This window comes from Citrus clementina, unplaced genomic scaffold (assembly GCF_000493195.1).
Source record: "Citrus clementina cultivar Clemenules unplaced genomic scaffold, Citrus_clementina_v1.0 scaffold_5, whole genome shotgun sequence".
Lineage (NCBI taxonomy): Eukaryota > Viridiplantae > Streptophyta > Magnoliopsida > Sapindales > Rutaceae > Citrus > Citrus x clementina.
The window spans coordinates 31873319-31893984 of NW_006262201.1; the positions used below are offsets into that span (position 1 = coordinate 31873319).

A 20666-nucleotide genomic window follows, 5' to 3' on the forward strand; every position below is an offset into this window, starting at 1 on the left:
GAAGGCAGCATTGAAGTAAGGGCTTAAAGGTCAGATTAAGTGACAAATGTTTAGTTTTCACTTTCAAGTAATTTCTATTTTATTGCTTTTCTTCACTTAAAATTGGGAAATACATGCAAATAAGTAATCAGTTTCCCTGTAGCTAAAATCTCACTCTTTTCTTAGTACATTGCCATTTCCAGACTGCTCGACCAAGGGGGCGGAAATTTTTGGATTCACAACACAGGTCCTCTTGGATGCTTCGCTCATAATGTTGCCGAGTTTGGAACTGATCCGTCAAAGCTGATGAACGAGGATGTGTAAGGGGACACTACAAGCTGCAAAAGCTTTCAATCAGCAGCTTCATGATCTCTGTAAAAAAACTGAAGGGCGATTTTGAAGATTTAATTATCTCATATGTTGATTTATACACCATAAAATACATCCTAACTGCAAATTATTCCCAATATGGTTAGTATATCTTGGGAAATTGAATATACATTTTTCATTCGTGTACTTTCACTGATGATCACAACTCTATCCTACTTATCTTACGGTCTTACCTAGCATTTTCCTTTCGCAGTTGAGCAACCTATCATGGCCTGCTGTGTGGTTGTAGGTGCGCCATTGAACCATAACAGCAGGATTTCATGTGGTTAAACAAAAGATATACATGGAACATCAAGCATAGCCGAACCATGCAATGACACCAGTAAATATGTGAATTGGGATGGAATACCTTAGACAGAAGCTGCAAAAAAGTATGTTTCAACACAGATACTCACCAGACAATATTCTGATCCTCCTTTTGCTGACAAAATGTCTTCTAGTTCCTAAGTTCTGAAGACACCATGCACGGCCATTAATAAATATTAAGTACTAACATGTAATGTCCTTTGCGACTGGAAGTGAGTAATTTTGATTGTATTAAGCATTATATGCGATGTTAACCAGAAAGCCTAATGAAAGGTCTCCTTACAGAAATTGTTGTTAATCATTACTGACTTTTCATAAGGTCTTATAATTGCTCTGATACAATGGCAACATGTACTCAAACTCAGAAATTAAGAAATTATCACAAATTTTATACATACAAAGCAAAAATCTATCACAACCCTCTGATTTCATGTTCTTCATCAATTAATTACAACAGTCATTTGTACAACAATGCATTACACAAGTTTCTTTTTTTTCCTCTAGCAAGTAGCTGGAAATATCTAAAATCAGAAATTTTAGTCACTTCCTGGAGACATACGCATAGTATTGTGCCATTGGAACGACAAAAGCAATCACCAAAAGACCTCCAACAACAAGACTGAATTGTCCCCTTTTCTCTTCTGTCTCTTCCTTGGTTTTGAAGTTCGATTCTCGCTTATTTTCATTAAATTTTGGACCACCTGTATCAGGAAGTCCATCGATTGCAGCTACTAGCCGTTTAGCAGTGCTGTAAACAGCTTCATTGTACTTTTCATCCGTGGCCAAAACTGTGAATATAAACCAATTGATCTGATTATAAAAAGTGCATCCAACACTTCTAGAGAGTTCAATAACATGATAGATGGAAGGAAGCATGCACATTGTGCAAGGAATTTCTAGACAGTTAATATTTGAAAAGCACCAAGGATTTTAATTCAGCACACAGGAATGAAGTCTATCTATTTGATTACATAAAACCAATGAAAGACTGTATAACAATGTTCTGAGAAATCTCTTGAAAATGTAACAATGTTCTAGGAAATCTCAGCAACCTTTTTGAACAGCTCATTAAAATCTCTTGGCTGAAGGCTAATTTAATACCGATGACATTTGGTTCTAGTGCTAGCAATTCTATCAATTTCACTATCCTACCATCATATTTAAGGTTCAACGCAACTAAACTAATATCATCTACTTTGTTTGAATTACTTCAAATTCTCGACCAAGCATTGTGATGAAATCAATAATAAAACTCGGAACATCAAGCATGAAAAATAAAATGGATAGTTACCAGGAAGGTTCTCAGATATGGTAGCATCAAGAACTTCTTCACCAACAGCTTTGACAAATGCAGGACCACCTGTGACTGCCCCCTCCTTTTGACTTGTAACAAGCACAACAATGCCCTTGTTATTGCCCTCTTCAACACTAGGATACCACTTCTCTAATACTTGGTCAGCATACTCAAAAGCATCAGCTTTGCTCTACAACCAATTGCATCATCATCAATATTCAATATCCAAAATCACAAGTACTTTCATCAACATCAAAACTCAAAACAACTTTGAACACACAAAAGATCATCAAAAAGAGAAAGCCAAAATTCTCACAGTGAGCTTCCTAACAGTGATGAAGTTAATGTGGAAGTTCTTCCTCGACTCCAAATCTGACAAAAGCTGCTTCAAATCAGATTTTGTAACTTTACTAATCACACCTGCATCATCAACCAAATAGGAATCTTTTGGGGGGCCTTCAGTGAGCACATCAAACTCAGAAGCAAGTGCATTGCCATTAGTGTACAGTAATGGGCTAAAACTGAGTGCCAAAGAGAGAGCCAGAGCTGCCAGCCCTTGCTGTGCATGAGCAAACCAGCTTCTGGGTACCTGTAAAGATGGATTTAGTAACTGAGGGTTGTGTTTTTTGAGGCTACAAGTGATGTTTTTGGTGCAAAAAAGAGAACTTTGTCTTTGCTGCTGCGCATGTAGAGAAGGTGAGAAAAGGGTCTTCGAAGAAGAAGGTTTTGGGTTGAGAAATGGAGAGATTGAAGGAGAAGAGAGAATGGTTTCCATGGCTGAATTGAAGAGATTGAAAATGGAGGGGAAATTCAAGAAAAAAAGAAGAAAGACTTGGTTTAGTTTTTGTTTTCACTCCCCTTTTGAGTGTTTGTTTACGTGGGTGGCTTGTATTTTCTTGCTTTTTTGATTGGTTGTCTGAGTTTTGAAAGTAGATAATAAACGTCTGTCAGCCATGGAAACAAACAAGGGCATTTTGGGCAATACGGGAAAACAAAATCCTTCGAAGTTCGAAGCTCGAAGGAACTGCAACTACTCGTGAAGAGAAATCTTTTATGGCTTTATGTATTTATTTTTAAGAAAAGATAAAATCATTTTTTGATTAAGTAGTCATTTCGTTTTTCGAATCGAGTTTTTAATTTGTGTATTATAAAAATTAAATTTCTTAAGCTTTTTCATATCTTTTGATTTAAGCTTTACCATTGTATTATTGCATATCAATTTAAAAGTAAAAATTAATAATCTAGTAAGACTATTGGTGTGGTGGATATCATTTTTCTTATAATTTTCTTAACTTATTTTTGAATTCTTTCATTAAAAAAACAAAAACAAAACAAAAGCTAATATTTCCTTAAAATCCGAAACTACCCTTCAATACTAAATTATATAAAAACCAGAACCCTGCCCCACATTATCTCCTCCATTTTTCACCAGCTATGGATAACACCATCTTCTCCGCTCTCTCATGGACATTCTTCTTTCTTTCTCCCTCTTTCCCCTTCACCCACCAAACCCCAAACCCCAAAACCCCAATCCCATCTCCCTTCCCACTAACATTCAAACTTCCACATTTACTAAGAGAAAATTCATTCTCAAAACAACCTCACTCTCTCTCTTTTCTATAGCCTTATTACAACCCCCATTTGCACAATCTTTGGCTTTAGCTGAAACTTCTCCCTCACCACCTTTAAAAGCTCTTACTGGCATTGCAAACACAAAGTCTTGGTTCCAGTTCTATGGTGATGGCTTTTCCATTCGCGTTCCTCCTCAGTTTGAGGACATCTCTGAGCCTGAAGTACATTTTCTTTTAATCAATCTTTTCTAGTTATTTTTGTAGCATATTAATCAATCTAGGGGGCTTAATAAATACTTAATAGCTCTTGTGGTGAAGGAAGCTGATAGGTGTTTCAGAAAACACTGTATACACTGTTGCTGATATTTCTCAAATTTTTGAAATTTGGTTGATTGTGTAAGTAAATTGCTTGGTGTTGTTAGGACTACAATGCTGGGTTGTCTCTTTATGGGGATAAGGCGAAGCCTAAGACCTTTGCTGCACGATTCGCGACTCCTGATGGGTATAAGTTCCCTCCCCTTGTTTTTTAATCTATTTTATTAAAACTCTCGGTGAACAAGATCTGCAAAATTCCTTTTTATACAAGGAATACATCATATATTCGTATCTGCAAAATCAGGGGGCTGTTATCTGACATTAACTGGACATGAAATGTAATCATATTGAGTTTCTCCAGAAAATTCTAGCATTACCCATTTTGTGTTTGACTCTCAATGGTTGATGCAGATCTGAAGTTTTAAGTGTTGTCATTCGCCCATCCAATCAACTCAAGATTACCTTCTTAGAGGTCTGTAAATGATAGTTGCAGAAATTTTCTTTTATCTTATTATGTAAATTTGATAGTGAAGTTAGAGTAGCTTCAATAGAGCATGAGATATTATGAATTGTTGAATTATTAAATTGAGAGTGTAATTAGTCATATTAAGGATAAACTTGTATTATGGATCGGTCATAGGTGGCATCCCATTCTATTCATTGAACTATCTTTATGCTTTTTATTACCACATTTTATCTTCCTTTAAGAATTCTTCAATGAATTTATATACTGTTCTCTAACTCAAACAGGCCCAAGATATTACTGATTTTGGTACCTTGAAGGATGCAGCAAAAATCTTTGTTCCAGGTGCACTATGATGCAAACTTTCTTATTACTTCTGTAACTCTTTCTTTTTGCTGGTGTAGATGTGAAAACAAATGGCCTTAAGTGCTTTTTTTTTTAATGACTTGTTTTCTTTAGTCAAATCCAATACCTGTGTCAATATCTATCTGTAATAGCAGGTGGTGCAACTTTATACTCTGCTCGAACAATAAAGATAAGGGAAGAGGAAGGCTTCAAGTAAGTTTATCTTTAAGCTGCTGCACTAGTTGTTGTATAATCTTAGTAATCAATGGTGCAGAAGTATATATTTGCCTCAAGTGAAAAATGAAAAGAGGCTGCAAGGAATTCAATTCAACCATGGATATAATCACCTTCTTTCCCTTCCCACCCTACAGGCCACACCTATAAATAAAATTTGGATGCTTTGGATTTTAACTACCTTTCCAAATGCTTTTCTGTTGGTTCACAACCTAGATGATTGAAAGTTTAATATCTGTGAATTTTGGAGTACATGGTGTATGCTTTTGACAGAAAATCAAATTGAAGCATTTTTTACCATTATTTACAAATATCTAAAGTATTCTATTCTTTTGTTTGATCAATTTCAGGAGTTATTACTTCTATGAATTTGGTAGGGATGAGCAGCACGTGGCACTAGTAGCTGCTATTAACAGTGGCAAGGTTAGTTAAATGGACCACTTGTGAAAATTGTAAGATTATTGTATTGCCATGTAGGAAATGTAAAATACTTGTTTTGGTGTTGAAAAATTTCCATCAGCGGCATTTAGATGCACCCATGTGCCCAAGCTTGAATCGTAGATTGCTGAGTGGTTGGTTGATCCATTCAGCTGTCGGCATATCCCTTATTAATGTGTCTGAGGTGTATCTGGCAACTGAACTTTCCCAGATAAAAATTATGAAAGTCGTGTTTCATTCTTGTTTAAACTTGATGAATTATTATTCCATCAGCTACATCATGCCCTTCTTTCTCTCTTATTGCAGGCATATATTGCTGGAGCAACTGCTCCAGAGTCCAAGTGGGATGATGATGGTGTGAAGCTACGTTCTGCTGCTATATCACTTTCGCTTTTGTAGTAATATTCTCAAGAAGTTGTTTATCAGGTTTGTTGAAACAAGTTGACTAAGGGAAACTATTTGCGAGATCTATTTCCGTTTTAACATCATTGTGAGTCAATATGTTAAATGAAACTTCAAGTCGAAGACATTGGGGATCAATTCAGTTAAGGCTTTGAGAAGTTATCTATATTTGGCCAAACAATTTCCTAAATTGTTTAGAAAATAACCCAAAGATGAATTCCCTGAATCATCATGTACTTGATTTTTATTTTTATCTTTTTTTCTGTTGCTCCAGGTCGTGTTTGTTTTTGTTCTTCATCATGCAACTCAGACATGCTTTTTGAACGTGGTGCAACTTGTATATTGGATGATGAGGCATCACTCTGACTAACCAGAACCACGAAGATGCAAGGATTGGAAAATTCCCCAATCATTCAGCTTTGCTAATGGTTCAGAGATTGCAACTACCTCCTAGTACAAGCTTTACCTAGCTTAGAGCTCATAGAGTCCTAAAAAAAAAGAAAAAAAAAATCTTGAGGCTAGTTTTATGTGAGTATTTCTATTCCAAATGATTGTGGAGACAATTCATTCAATTTTTCATACAATTCATCGATTTGTAAGCGAGCTGTGATTTGTAACCTTTGATTTGCTTTCTTACAAATCAATTAATGAAGTTGCGAAGTATAAATCATTAAGTTAGTCAGTTTTCTTCCTCCTGTAGTCCTAGTAGGGACTGATTAAACTATCAAAATCAAGCAGCCGGATTAGAGAGGAAATCCCATTATCATGAGCAAAAACTACAAGCTAAAACAAAGCTGACTTCCAAGCAGATTGATTCAAGTTAATTGTATATTAATTTCATTGACCATTCATATAAAGAGCGATAAAAACAAAAGATAAAAATACTTTTAAATATTTAATTTTTTTGTAACAATAATAATAAAAAAAAAGAAATTCTTACAACACCTTAATTTTTTGAAATTATCATTTCACATTTAAGGCATTTGACCCTACAATAATTAGGACTTATAAGACTTTTCCCATAGAATATTGATCTAATCCAAAATTTTATTAAAGTTCAGATAAATTATTACACTATAATTTTTCCGAATTTTAATAAAGTCTTGTATTCTAATTTGATAATTTCTATTCTCGTATAAACCCCTTCAAATAATTATTTAGGTGATATACCGTAATTAAATACACATTAAACAATTTCCAACTGCACTCCGGTTGTGCCATCTGGCAGGGTGCTCCAAGTTAGCAATGCTGTCGTTGCATAGAATCATTCGTACATCAGCATTCAACTACCAGTCTTCCCTCCACCGAGCCTTAAACTGAAAAAACAAATAGCTAAAGCTCAGAAACAAGTGATTGCTATTACCCCATCTCAGTTTCCAAATCTTAATTGCCTTATTTCATTGAACAAACTGACCCCACATTGTGAATGCCAAATTCAGCTTTACGTTTTCGACATAACTTATGGCTCCCCACGAAACTCTACAGCAACTTTCAGCCCTGAAAGTGTCAGCATCATTTCTCAATACTAGTACCATTATTGCCTTAAGTGTGTTCTTCACTCTCCTCTGTGCCTGCATCATCATTGGCCACCTTATTGAAGAAAACCGGTGGGCTAACGAGTCGATCACAGCCCTTCTTTTGGTTTATCAACTTGAGTTTTCTTGATTGGTTTTGTTCAAAAATATGATGTTTTGGTCAAGTTTTTGATGCTTGATGTTCAAAATTACAGGGTTTGTGTGCTGGAGGGGTTGTGTTGCTGGCTAGTAAAGACCGTAGTTCGCACTTGTTGGTGTTCAATGAGGACTTGTTCTTCCTTTACTTGCTTCCTCCTATAATTTTCAATGCTGGGTATGATGAATAAAATTGGACAAAATTAAATTTCTACACTTCTAATGATCAATGAAACAGTAAAGTTCTTGTCTTACAAGTGAAATTTTTGAGTGGTAATTAATAAACATTATTATGGGGCTTTGATATTTTTTATATGAAGTTCCTTGGGAATTTTCACCACATATATTAATTTGTTTGATGAAGATACTTATTGGTTGTTGTATCTAACATTCAAGATTTGATTGATCAGATTCCAGGTCAAGAAGAAGCAATTTTTCAAGAATTTTACTACTATATTGTTGTTTGGAATATGTGGCACAGTTATTTCATTCTACCTCATTTCAGTAGGTAACATCAAGAGTTTCTCATGAACATCCTCTAATGCAAATCATTCATTGCTGATCTGTAAATTGATGAATAACTTTTCTAATAACCACATACTTTCTTCACTAAAAAATTTTCAGGTGCCTTTTCGATATTTAAGAAAATGGGCATGACAAGCTTACGCATTCAAGATTTCCTCGGTGACTCTATCTAGTGTATGATTATTCATATTATACACGAGTTAGAATTCACTCATGTGTACTGATTGCATTTTTTTCTTGTATGTGCAGCTATTGGTGCCATATTATCAGCAACTGATTCAGTGTGTACATTACAGGTGCATTCAATAGTGCTGTGATCGTATTTAGTAGTTGATGCAGATAGTTGATGTATGCCACTGACGAGTGATCTTTTTTATCTTGTTGAAGGTTCTCAGTCAAGATGAAACGCCGTTCCTTTATAGCATTGTATTTGGGGAAGGAGTGGTGAATGATGCAACCTCTATTGTGCTTTTCAATGCAATACAATCATTCGACTTCAACAACATTGATGGTACAGTTGCCTTAAATTTGTTGGGCACCTTTCTTTATCTCTACTTCACCAGCACTGCCCTCGGTATAGTTGTAAGTCACTATCATTCCGTTGTTCTTCAGTTATTAAAATTACATTGAAACACAGATTATAAGAGCAATTTTAACACATGCCAATTAATGAATTTTGTGCCTAACTCCGTAGCTGCTAGCCAAGTTAGCTATATCTTGCCTTTTGTCCTGTTAGTTTGATAAACGGAAGTTTTCTGATGATTCAATTTTCTAATTCTTCATATCACAATGTTTCAGCTGGGGCTCTTAAGTGCTTATATCATAAAAACACTTTATTTTTTAAGGTAAATAATCTGCTGCAATTGAGTAAGGGAGGTTTTTTTTTTTTTTTGTCGCTGATGAATCTAATAATATGACCATATTTTGCAGAAATGGAAGATTAAAACTTACATGCATGCATTTAGGTCTATATATCCTTACATCATTGTTCATGAATCAGCAGGCATTCTACGGACCGTGAAGGAGCACCCATGATGCTTATGGCTTATTTGTCGTGCATATTAGCTGAGGTACGGCCTTGACTACTGATTCTTGGTATATTTTCATCATTTCTTCAATGACCTCACCATTGAATTGATAATCAATCAGTCTCATCTAAACTTTTCATATTATACAAATATAGCAAGCTTAGGGATTGTTGAGACTAGATAACTATTTTTCGAGTTAAAGAGGAGCATTGTGCCTGAATTAATTTATTTTTAAGACTAACTTAATTTCTTTTTTTTTTTTCTTTTTCATGCAGCTCTTAAATCTTAGTGGTATTTTGACAATTTTCTTTTGTGGCATAATCATGTCTCACTATACATGGCACAGTGTCACTGAAAGTTCACGGATAACAACCAAGTGAGATCACGTCCTTTCAGCTTCACTATCTCTCTCTCTCTTTTTCTCCTGAAAATTTCCACACATTCCTCAACTTTAAATGGATTAGAAACTGAATGTAACATAATCTTTCTTTGACATCTATAGCCATTTAATTACTTTTCTCAAGCATTGTTTACTCTTTTCTGTTAGTTTCTTTGCCTATGGTTCTTAACTTCTAGCAGATATGAGAGATCTTTCAGCTTTTTTTATAACTAAGCTAGACTTGTGGAAATGTACATGTAGGACTAATGATGAGCATGGGTGGTGACAAAAGTTTAAATCCTCATAATGGCTGATGATTTCAGGCATGCATTTGCAACAATTTCATTCATTGCGGAAACTTTTATATTCTTATATGTTTTCATGGATGCCTTGGATATTGACAAATGGAAAGCCAGCAATGCAAGGTAATTTATATTCTTCTATTGGGCTCTTAAGAGTTTATACTTCGCTGCAAGCAAGTAAACTACTCAAGAATGATGTTGCACTATCTCGATGCCATAATAGCCAACTGGAACTGAAGTGTGAAGTAACGGAAACAATTTAACTGCTGCCATAGTTTTTGCTCCATGATCAGCGAACTAGATGAAAGAATATGGCTCCTGCTGTTCTAACTTGCTTCGTATTCTTGATTCAGTACAGGAACATTTTTGCTGTTAGTTCAACTATGTTTTCATTAGTATTGATTGGAAGGGCGACATTTGTTTTCCCCCGGCAAATTTAACCAACTGTATTACAAAAGGAGAGAGTGCGAAAATTGAATTTCGGCAACAGGTACAAGTAGCAAGCAATCAAACACTTAGTTATTCTCATTTGGATTTATTCCATACGTCTGCTAACTCTTTAAAATTCCAGTTTATAATGTGGTGAGCAGGCCTCGTGAGAGGTGCAGTTACCATTGCTTTGTCTTATAACCAGGTTTCTTCTGATATTCTTTGACAGTTCTTTAATATCATGCGGATGCCTGAATCTTGAATTGATGTCACCTGATACATTATTGCAGTTTTCGAGCTCTGAGGATACATCCTCACAAGATTCAGCAGTAATGATCACATGCACCATAATTGTTGTTCTGTTCAGCACAGTGGTATGCTGCTAGAAATCTTATGTGCATTTCTCCTTGTTATACACCAAAAATCAGCACGACATTTAATGTTGCCTAACAGTTATTCGGCTCCATAACAAAGCCATTGATCGAAGCAGTTCTGCTGCGACACACAAAGACACTGGACACGGATGCAACTGATATGCAAAGTCTAGAAGACTTGAGAATCCTGTTCCTGGAAAACGGCGAAAACACTGATCAAGGCAGCAACCAACAAGCAGCCCCTAGGGCCAGCGGCTTAAGGCTGCTTATAAGTTATCCAACAACAACAGTTCATTACTTTTGGAGAAAATTTGATGTCAAATTCGTGAGACCAGTGTTTGGTGGACGTGGGTTCGTGCCGTTTGTGCCTAGTAGTCCAACAGATGCAGTTGATGAAGCTTCTTGAATCAAAAGGTTAACCATTTAGTTGCAATATTATCATATTTATCGATGTTCAGGGGAAGGATTTCTGGGTGGGCAAATCGGCTACTCTCTTTTGGAGGTAAGTTAGTACTCATTCGGCATGTGCTTTCATCTATGTCGCTTCATCTTTTTCATGTCCTGCGGCCACTTGCTACGGTCATTCAGATCCTTGAGAGGTTATTTACCAGATTCTTATGGAGTGATACGGATTCTCGACGGCGCATTCATTGGTGCAGATGGCCATCTGTCTGTTTTCTAATGGCGGAGGGTGGTCTTGGAGTCTGTTCCTTTTCTAATTTGGCCGATGCTTTCGAGATGAAGCTATGGTGGCGGTTTCGAGACCAATACTCGCTTTGGGCTTCTTTCATGAAATCTAAATATTGTAAAACTGAGAATTCAAGTATGGTTCAATTTTGCTATTCTGCCTCTCCTTTGTAGAGAAGATTATGCTCGATTCATTGCATTGTTGAACCTTATATTCGTTGGCTGGTTAGATCAGGTGGTAGTAGTTTCTGGTATGATTGCTGGCTTGACTCTATGCCTCTCTTTCATTTTAATCCTTCAACAGCTTCTATGGCCCCAATATCTTCTTTTTGGTGTGGTGTGGATTCGGACAAGGGGAAGCTTTTATCAATACTGATATCTTCAGCTGTTGAATAAATTGTGTTAGTACTTATTTCTGGTACTGGGTTAGATATACTCCGTTGGGCTATATCTAGGGATGGGAATTTTTCTCTAAGGAGTAGCTGGGAATTTGTACGTGGGTCCCGTAGCCAGAATGAGGTCTTTTCTTTAATTTGGCAACAACATATTCCTTCGCGTGTTTCTTTTATCTTGTGGCGTTTATTGAATGGTTTCTTGGCCACGGATGATGCTTTGTGCTTTAGGGGTTTTCACATGGTTTCTCGGTGTCTTTGTAATCGGGATGTTGAGACTGTCATACACTTATTTTTGGATTGCCCAGTGGTTCAACAGGTTTGGCGGCAGTTTTACTCAATGATTGGTCGTCTGTGTCTCCCTTTTTTGTCTCCTCATGCTTTGCTTAGTCACTGGCGACGGTGTTACCATTCTTTAAAATATATTCGAGTCATTCTCCCATGTTTCGTTCTATGGCATGTTTGGAAGGCTCGAAACACTCTCGGGTACGATTCAGTTGCCTTTAATATGAACACTGTTATTTTTAGAGTGCTCTTGGATATTAGGCTGGTTAGTGACGCGTTTGGCTTCAAGACATCTCAGTTGAAAGGCATTTTGGACACTCAGATTGGGGAGGGATTGAGGATTATCATGTCTCCCCGTAGACCACCTCGATTGGTTTCTTGGATGAAACCGCCACCGAGGGTGGTGAAGTTGAGTGTGGATGGTTGTTCTAAGGGAAACCCAGACATGACTGCTACTGCTGGTGTTTTGCGATAACATCAAGGCGCGATATTAGCTGCTTCTGGTTTCTTTTTAGGGCACTAATCTATTCTTTTTGCTGAATTAATGGCTCTGTTGGAGGGTTTAAATCTTGCTGCTCAGCTTTGTTTTTCTAATCTTGAGGTAGAATTGGATTCAGCCACTGTAGTTTCTTGGGCTAATTCAAGTAGTTTTGTACGATAGGATTTTACTTACCTTCTTAGGCATGCTCGGGCATTGGCTTCTCGCTCATCTATTATTATTATACATGTTTTTCGAGAAGCTACATCTGCTGCTGATTTTATGGCCAATTGGGCTTGTACTCATCAGACCTGTCAACGATTTTTCAATTTTGGTGATCTTCCAACCGGTTTATCAAGCATTCTTCATTCGGATACTCTTGGAATTCCATACATTCGGCATTAATTACCTTGATTTGAATTGGTTTTATTGGATCACTAAGTTATTTGCTTTTCTTGGGAGGTTTTGGTTTATATCTCCCTCCTTATGTTCTTTCATTAATTGATTTTATTTACAGGTAGGAGTCCGACTTAACCTCCCACCATCTTGGTGGATTATAAATATATATATATATATTTATCGATGTAATATTATAAAAATCCATGAAGAAACGTCAATAATTTTTAATTTGTTTAATTAATTTTCCAATTTTGGTGAAGTGAGAGTTTTTGTAATTAGCAGAACATTTTCTTCTCTCATGTATAAATTTTGCAGAGAAATTCCTTTAAATCTATATTGCTATAAAAAAATTTATTTGTAGCTAGCAATGGCTGCAGCCCTGCAGTGTGTTTACGCATTGCTTCTATGGAAGCAGGAAGCAGCTTGTATGATTCATTGCTTGCTCTTTTACTTCTCATTTACACTATATATATATATATAATGACAAAAATTCTCTGTTTCTATTTGCTGGAAATGTTTCCTGACCAATATTATGTTGTTGTTGTGGACAGAGGCGGACCTAGGACTTAATATTATCCCAAGCTAAATTTTAAAATTTATATTTTGAAGGAAACATAAAAATTTATATGTAAAAATAAGTACATTAAATAAGAAGGAATACCAAAAACCTTATCACTCTAAATATGTACTATATATGAAAATAATTATAAAAAAGAGTAGAAAATAAAAGGCAACTCAAATATGAAAATACTATTTTTCAATTATAGAATCTGACATTGCAACCTATAATAACATGTAATTATATAAGGATTAAAAAATCAATTAAGAATTTGAAATTAAAATAGATCAATACATGAAATTACAATCAATTAAAAATTGCAAGTAAAACTCTTATGTTTGAAGTGAAGTACCAAATTACCAGACTTAATAAATTAAACAATTAAAAATTTATCTATCCTTTCAAATTATAAAAGTATTATTAGTCAATGTTTCAATAATAAACTAATTTCAATTGAAAATAATATAATTAAATTAGGGACATATTTATAAATAAAATAAAAACTCTATTTTTATAAAAAAAAAATTAATGAAAACATAAGGGTAATTGAGTTAGGGACATATTTAAGTATAAAATAAAAACTCTGTTGTTATACTAAATTGATGAAAATATAAGGGTAATTAGTTAGAGACCTATTTGAATATAATATAGAAACCTTATTGTTATACTAAATTGATACAAAAAAAAAAAGTAATTAGTTAGGGACGTATTTGAATATAAAATAAAAATTCTATTATTATACTAAATTGATGAAAACATGAAGGTAATTAAGTTAGGGATATATATGAAAATAAAATAAAAACTTTATTATTTTACTAAATTAATGAAAAAATAAGGGGTATAACGGTTTTTTCTGGACTAGACCGGGCTCCACGTTTAGGTCCGCCATTGGCTGTTAGGCTTGGCAAAACCCCGAGTCCGGTCCGGGTTTGGTGCAACCCGGGGCCGGACCGGACGCCAAAAATTGAAACCCGGACCCGGACAAAACCCGGCTTTTGCATGTCCGGTCCGGGCTTGAGCCCGGCGTGTCCCAGGTCCGGGTTTTGTCTTCCGGGCTTTTAAGCCCGCAAACAATTATTTCAAAAAAAATTTCTAAATCAGATATTTGTCTTTTGATTTCATGCTACCTTGAAAACAGTGGAGAAATAAATCGAAATTGGAAAGATAAACCACAAACCGTATTGCCAATAAACCACAAATCGTATTGCCAATCATTCAGGAGCTGATGGCTGAAGGGATCCGCATATTACTCAACGGCTTATCTCACAAAATAAAGCTGACAGCACTCCTATTGATCGCGTGAAAGTAAGGGCAAGAAATGAAGCCTCTTCAGAATTTTGCTTCTAAGTTTAAGATTTCAGATTTTGGATTTTTGATGTCATCACCACCTGTTAATAAAAAACTAGAGCACAACACCTTAATTCCGTAAAAGAAACGAGAAGAGATGATTCTGACTGTCGAGTGCCGAGGGGCGACGGTGACGGACTGACAATGGGTGCTAGCCGACGGTGACGGTGGCAGCGTCGCTGCTTATGCCTTTGGGTTTGGGTGTTTTGCGATTTGGGGAATTAGGGATTTTCGGATTTGGGTGTTTTGCGATTTGGGTTTGGGTAACTGGTTTTAGTTTTTTTTTTTAGTTTATTCGGAAAACGGGTCCAAGTTCCGGGTTTTAGGTGCTGAACCCGGACCGTGCCCGGAAATGTCCGGGTTTTAAATTCTGAAACCCGGATCCGCTTTTTCAGTATATGCGGTCCGGGTTTTGCCCGGACCGGATTGGCCGGGTCCGGGCGGGTTTTTTTAACACCCCTACTGGCTGTGGATTAAAATTATCATGCCTTGGATTACAGTTATCATACCTTAAATGATCTTACCGGGAGATAAAAGTGAGAATATCTTTTTATCCCCGACATGTCATCCTTATTCATAATGGGTAGTTGACAAGACATATAAGACAATTAGAAAGGAGTAATAGGTCAAAAAATAATCACGATGTTGATGAAAAAAGTATATTAATCCGACATGCCATTCAATTATATCTTTATCTACGGATATGTCGTGTAAGTTCATGATAATAGAGCAACATGTCGTATATTACTAAAATTATAGAACACTGCATCGACTTAAATGTTGCGGCATGCCTCCCCATGCTACCTCCTAAAACCCTTTAATTCAACAAAACCTCTCTCTCTTGTTCTCATGATCTGAATGAGCTAATAATCATTGATCATTACGTAGGGGTTTGAATTCTTATTTCTTTTGCCACAAAAGAAATAAAAAAATGGCATTTTTAAGAAGATTACTGACAAATCATGCTCTGAATAGAACAGTTGGGGTTTCAGAATCTGCGTATCTGTAAGTGAATTTTTGAGTAATATCTGTTTGGTTCCGCGGAAAATGCAAGAAAGTTCTGATTTTGAGTATAAAACTTTTCTCTTTATTGTCTTTAGGAAGAACCCACTTTCTCATTTGGCTCATTGTTCAACGCATTTGATACTATTCATATATTTGTGTGACATCGTCCGTTTTCTTTTGAGTATAGAGTAAATGTGTTTGCATATTGAAGTTGATATTTTTTTCATTTAGTTGAAGTCATTTTCATGTAAAGTTCATGTCTGTAGGCTTGGGAGCTCAAGAAGTTATTCAAGTGGTGTTTCAATTGGTAATTTTAAACAATGACTTACTACCTGAATTGCTCTTCATTATTGTTACTTTCATGCATGTTTTTCTAAATGAGATGATGCACAAGCCTTTCCATCATTCATATGACATTCTGTGTGAGCAGTTCCTGAAATTTACAGCCAGAATATTTCTTCTTGCTTATGTAAGGACCACGGCGCTCTTCCCTGGACCCGTGGAAGCACAATGACACTCCGTTCTTCATTGGTAACTTTCTGTGAAAATACATATTAGAGTGATTGGATTTTACTGTTAGTTTATGATTGTATCTCTAGAGTCTGTGCTTATGTCTGTTTTGAATGTTCAAATTTAAAGATATTTAAAACGTTGTGTTGCTTTTTTCTTATGTTAGGCTCCCAAATCACTGCTCTATTTGAATGAAAAAAGGTTTGCAACTGCACAACCAAAAGCGCCTGCACAAGCACGGCAGATGGTGTGTTATCTTTACCTTGATATGTAAATAAGTGAATTTTTCTCCTTGTCACTTTTTTGCTTCTGTCAAACATGGTGAATTTTAATCACAAGCAAATGCTTTCTTAAGCAGGGTGCCCTTAAAGTGTCCATTTCGAGCCCTGGATTCATCTATGAGCCTTATGCACCTCGTGAAGCTATCCCATTTTGGCGGAGGTTAGTTGGATTTCAAGTGAGTTTTAAATTTGGTTTCCCAAGCTTATGTTTTTTAAAAAACAATTATTTCACCAGATAGGAGTGACTAGAATAATCCTTTAAATTAGTTGGCAGTATTTTGAGAAATTTCTCATCAGCTATGTGTAGCTTTTATGTGCATTGCTTATCTTTGAGGATTCAAAATTTCTCTCATATATCGTGAAACTTTTTCAAATTAACATCCATTTTGGTTGAAGGGAAAAATAGTCCTTTTAATTAATCTTGAGAGTTGAAATACGATTTTAGAAATGCAGCTGCTAAGGATTCTATCAGTTTGGACAGCATACTCACTCCTCGTTTTGCATTTCCAAATATTCTATTCTCCACTTCTTATGGACATGGTTAGAGGAAATAAAAAGCTTATACTGTATTATTCTGGAGAAACAGTAGGGAAAACTAGTCAAATTCGCTAATTTTTCTGTAGGAAATTTTTAGACTCTGTAGGCTGGTGTCATTCTTTATTCACTAACCTTTTCTAGTTATTCTGAAGAATCTATTATATGTTTCTGTCCTTTTCCCTGATAGATTGTTTGTTGTTTTGTAACAGATGGTTCACAAGAGATGGCTGGAGAAGAACGAAAGATGATATCATTCTAGAGGTGAAGTTCTTATGTTCTGCCTATAATTTGTCATAAATTCTTGTTCAATCCATTTCTTTGTCTTCTATAATTATGCAATGGTTGGCACCTCAAACCAGAATGCTCTGTTGCCCTCCTCTCACCCTTTCTCTTTTCAGTTCCTCAATTGGTTTGTGATAAGAATTGAATTTTATGACCCAAAAAAGAGAGAGAAATTGAAGCTGATCCTTCACCTCCTCTTCTGATGTCATGTGTGTCCTGTTGGGCTTCAAATATTTTGGTAGTTGCCTTGAGTTATTTATGTCTCTACTTTATTTGGTGTTTATATTAATCTTAAGGTTATCTGTTGAGTACTACTCATTGATGCATGTACGACTTGTGTCCTCGAGGAACTCAACTCGGTGAACACTTTTGACATCACTACTGTCAAGTTTATTTGTGTGTCCAAATTTTAATTTGCAGCTCAAAAGTGCCTATGCGATTGCAAAGTTGAGGAAATCTGGTTATTCAAAACAGAAATTCTACACAGAGGCTGTAGACTTGTATAAGGAGGTATGTTTTGTAATATTGTCTCCTTTTTCTAGAGATTAGGGATGTCTATTTGTTTGTAAAGGTTGCATGGTACAGAATCAAATTTGAGAGCAAAAACCCTTTATTTATTTATTTATTTTGGTGAACAAAGTCTATAATGGAATTGTCATTCATGTAACTACATGAAAAAGTTAGACATTCCTAGAGGTAAATTTCCTTTGTTCTTAATTAATACAAATTGACCTCATTAGTGAGGCTTTGTATGGCAGAAGAAAGTCAAGGATTCAACTCTGTTTAAATGATGGAATTGTATAAGCTTTTCTATTTTATGTATTCTTCCAAAACCAGAAAATATAGAACAAATTGTTTCCCGTGAGTCTAATGCGGTACCTTTCCTTTTTATCTTTATTAGCATTCTGGTGATGTGATACGATTTTTTTTTTTTTGGAATTGATATTGGATTTTCTCTGTGCATGATGATGAATGTGTTTCTTTTCCAGATAAACACTTTGATGGCAAATGGTGACAAAACATCATTAAGGAAAGCTGTTACGGAGAAAATGTATTCTGTATGCTTCTATTCTATTTTTTTGCTCTTTTTTTCTTTTCTGTTTTTTTTTAAAAGAGTCCCATTTTGAAATTTTGCTACTTAGAATGTTAGCTTCCACCCAAATTTTACATAGCATATTGTTTAACTTCTGAGTCACTAACTACGGTTGTCTAATAACAGGCACTTAAGAACGAAATTAAACAAAGAGAATCCATGTGGAGTTCAGTTAATTGGGAATTGATTGAACCAATTATAAAGATGCGAACACTGCGTGCTCGGCTGGCAAGTGTTATTTTCAATTTTTTAAATTATAATCCAGTTTCTTTGAACTGAGACAATAATGCATCCCTTTACTTTTATGAGTTAAACCTTCTTTTCTTTTATCATTTACAGATTGGTGTTGATCGAAATGACCTCAATAAAGTGTTCGTACAGCTTACGCTCGAGTTTTTGGCGAAGCAGGTGAACTGTCCATATTAATTAATATTCTTTCTTATTTAATTGTATCTTAAATTCTTTTTAATGGCAATCAAGTGCCCAAATGGGCTTGTCCCATTCAAATTATAGTTCAGGCTGCGCAAAATTGACTGGTTAAATGAAGGGTTCTGATTTTTATTGTTTTTCAAAAGTGGTGGAGGCCTGTTGCTAAGTGACTGGTTATAGAGTGAAATTTGAAGGGCAAATTAAACAAAGCTAGGATTTAGGTCCCATAATTTGAGTTTTCATAATCTTCATCTTCTATTAAAATGTTTATTTAGTATTATAATGCTATGTATTTTTTATATTCACCATATCATAGATATCTTTATGCATTTAGACATCTTTGGAAAATCAAGTTATCACACTGTACATAGCATTTGCTACGTATTGATTTATGCATCGCACACTTTCTTCTTTTTTGTTTGGGAGCTAGTGATGGTTTATTTATTGTGTACACCGGAATTTCTGGTTACATTTGACCGTAATTATTTCTTTTGCTTTTTGTTGAATATCCATTTGTTGAGAACTAGGCAAATTATGTACCTCTTGTACTCTGCAGAAGTTTGAAGCATATGATTCAAAAGGTGTCACTGTTGCCGGAGATAAAACTAAGGAGGTAGTGTTTTCCTTTTTCATGGTTGCTTACAAAATTCTATTCAAATGTACTGTATATAGTATTTTTTGTTTATGAGTAAACAGCAATACAGGCATCAAAAGTTCAACAAGTTTTTCCTTTGTTCTGTGTAAATGTTTTTCTTGTGATGTTGGATTAGAAAGATCCAAGAATTTTTGCACAACTTTTAGGACAACAATCCATGTTGTGATGGATATTTGGAATACATTGTTTCCACTTTTAAGTCTGATGCTTTATTCACTAAGTTTCTTACCCTGACATTTTAACTTCTGTTCTCTTGATTCCTCTGCAAGCGCGCTAACACATTAATGATTAGTCTAGTAATTTACAATTCGCTAATTTGAATCTAATTTGCCCTTTGGCATATTTTTCATCCTCTTACAGTAATACTAACATATATTTTTCATCCACTTACAGCATTAACTGATGGTTTACATGCTTCTCAGGTTCTTGTCCGTGACATCTGGGTTTTTGAAAAATCTCTCTTTCATCCTGGGGCTTACTGGCGGCTGTGTGGGCGGATTAAAATCTAGTCTGGTGATCCTTTGAGTGGACAATAATTCTGTCATGCTGATGACCCAAGTACAATGTTATGTTTTGTTGCCCAATTTTGTATCTTATTTTTGTAATTTATTGAGTCCCTATAAAATAAAAAAAATTTCCTTGTGTTTTTTAATCAGTCAAGATCAGAATTCAGCGTAATAAGTTATCTCAGCTTCATATTCTCCATTTTAATTACCTTCCGTAATGCAGTTCAATTTTGGGCGAGAATAACTGCATCAACAGATGATCTCAAAGTTGTGGCCGTGCATTTTTTATTTTGAGGAAAAATATAGATATAATGTTGGAGAGATTATCCTGTAAATATTGAAAACATTAGATTTGGGAAATCTTAAATATTATATCTTATAGATGAAAAGTTTATGAATAATTTTAGCAATGTACCTAACAATAAAGGTTTGATGTTGTAACAGAAGCTAAGAATCCAGAGATAAAAATCGCTCTTTATTTCTTTTTAAGTTTTATTTCTATTCTTTTTGTCTATTTTTATTTTTGTTTTGCTCAACTGACCTTTGTTTTGCTCAGTTTAGCTAATTACTTAGTAGTTAGTTATGTTAGTTGGCTTGTTACTTCAGCTGAGAGATTGAACACAGTGCTCTACAGTAGTGTAATTTCTGCAACTCTGGTGACATTATATAGGCTTGGATGATATTTGCTTCAATTTGATAAGTGACCTATGCCAAGTTAGTGAAAATTGAAAAAGCTCTTCTCAATACAACAATCCTTCATAGAAATTCCATTTCAAA

The 20666-nt window shown here is 35.3% G+C and overlaps 3 protein-coding genes and 2 pseudogenes across 9 annotated transcripts; 4 read left to right on the forward strand and 1 right to left on the reverse strand.

The window, feature by feature from the left end:
* LOC18040241 overlaps positions 1 to 833 on the forward strand; it is a 1424-nt pseudogene extending 591 nt beyond the window's left edge.
* Positions 834 to 1027: 194 nt separating this feature from the next.
* Positions 1028 to 2905, reverse strand: LOC18040242 (UPF0603 protein At1g54780, chloroplastic). The gene is made up of 3 exons (XM_006433115.2): positions 2286 to 2905; positions 1967 to 2159; positions 1028 to 1463 (listed from the first exon to the last, which is right to left on the reverse strand). The coding sequence occupies exons 1-3, from the start codon at positions 2742 to 2744 to the stop codon at positions 1216 to 1218; spliced, it is 900 nt and encodes a 299-aa protein (XP_006433178.1). The 5' UTR covers positions 2745 to 2905; the 3' UTR covers positions 1028 to 1215.
* A 445-nt stretch (positions 2906 to 3350) lies between these two features.
* On the forward strand, positions 3351 to 6236 carry LOC18040285. 7 transcript variants are annotated; one of them, XR_002905626.1, is made up of 9 exons: positions 3351 to 3762; positions 3963 to 4042; positions 4267 to 4327; positions 4606 to 4663; positions 4816 to 4876; positions 5248 to 5320; positions 5418 to 5469; positions 5642 to 5761; positions 6012 to 6236. XR_002905626.1 is itself a non-coding variant. In XM_024185078.1 (8 exons), exons 1-7 carry the CDS (start codon positions 3433 to 3435, stop codon positions 5732 to 5734), a joined length of 756 nt encoding a protein of 251 aa, XP_024040846.1. In that variant the 5' UTR covers positions 3351 to 3432; the 3' UTR covers positions 5735 to 5761; positions 6012 to 6236. The 7 variants fall into 7 exon arrangements, 5 of the variants coding, with proteins under 5 accessions (XP_024040846.1, XP_006433180.1, XP_024040845.1 ...); XR_002905625.1 differs by having other exon boundaries at positions 5418 to 5761; XM_024185078.1 differs by lacking the exon at positions 5418 to 5469.
* LOC18040286 lies at positions 5096 to 10908 on the forward strand (annotated as a pseudogene).
* A 4482-nt stretch (positions 10909 to 15390) lies between these two features.
* Positions 15391 to 20355, forward strand: LOC18042461 (39S ribosomal protein L45, mitochondrial). The gene is made up of 12 exons (XM_006433127.2): positions 15391 to 15596; positions 15863 to 15903; positions 16027 to 16127; positions 16273 to 16353; positions 16465 to 16547; positions 17134 to 17185; positions 17627 to 17716; positions 18196 to 18264; positions 18426 to 18527; positions 18639 to 18707; positions 19285 to 19341; positions 19806 to 20355. The coding sequence occupies exons 1-12, from the start codon at positions 15523 to 15525 to the stop codon at positions 19890 to 19892; spliced, it is 906 nt and encodes a 301-aa protein (XP_006433190.1). The 5' UTR covers positions 15391 to 15522; the 3' UTR covers positions 19893 to 20355.
* Positions 20356 to 20666: the final 311 nt, after the last annotated feature.

Coding starts and splice junctions, on each gene's coding strand:
- LOC18040242 (XM_006433115.2), bottom strand. CDS start 2,744: ATGGAAACCATTCTCTCTTCTCCTTCAATCTCTCCATTTCTCAACCCA. Junction 2,160..2,285: donor TCACTGTTAGGAAGCTCACT/GTGAGAATTTTG, acceptor AATTGGTTGTAG/AGCAAAGCTGATGCTTTTGA. Junction 1,464..1,966: donor CATATCTGAGAACCTTCCTG/GTAACTATCCAT, acceptor TTATATTCACAG/TTTTGGCCACGGATGAAAAG.
- LOC18040285 (XM_024185075.1), top strand. CDS start 3,433: ATGGACATTCTTCTTTCTTTCTCCCTCTTTCCCCTTCACCCACCAAAC. Junction 4,043..4,266: donor CGATTCGCGACTCCTGATGG/GTATAAGTTCCC, acceptor TGGTTGATGCAG/ATCTGAAGTTTTAAGTGTTG. Junction 5,321..5,417: donor CTGCTATTAACAGTGGCAAG/GTTAGTTAAATG, acceptor AATTTCCATCAG/CGGCATTTAGATGCACCCAT.
- LOC18042461 (XM_006433127.2), top strand. CDS start 15,523: ATGGCATTTTTAAGAAGATTACTGACAAATCATGCTCTGAATAGAACA. Junction 15,597..15,862: donor GTTTCAGAATCTGCGTATCT/GTAAGTGAATTT, acceptor TCATGTCTGTAG/GCTTGGGAGCTCAAGAAGTT. Junction 19,342..19,805: donor CCGGAGATAAAACTAAGGAG/GTAGTGTTTTCC, acceptor CATGCTTCTCAG/GTTCTTGTCCGTGACATCTG.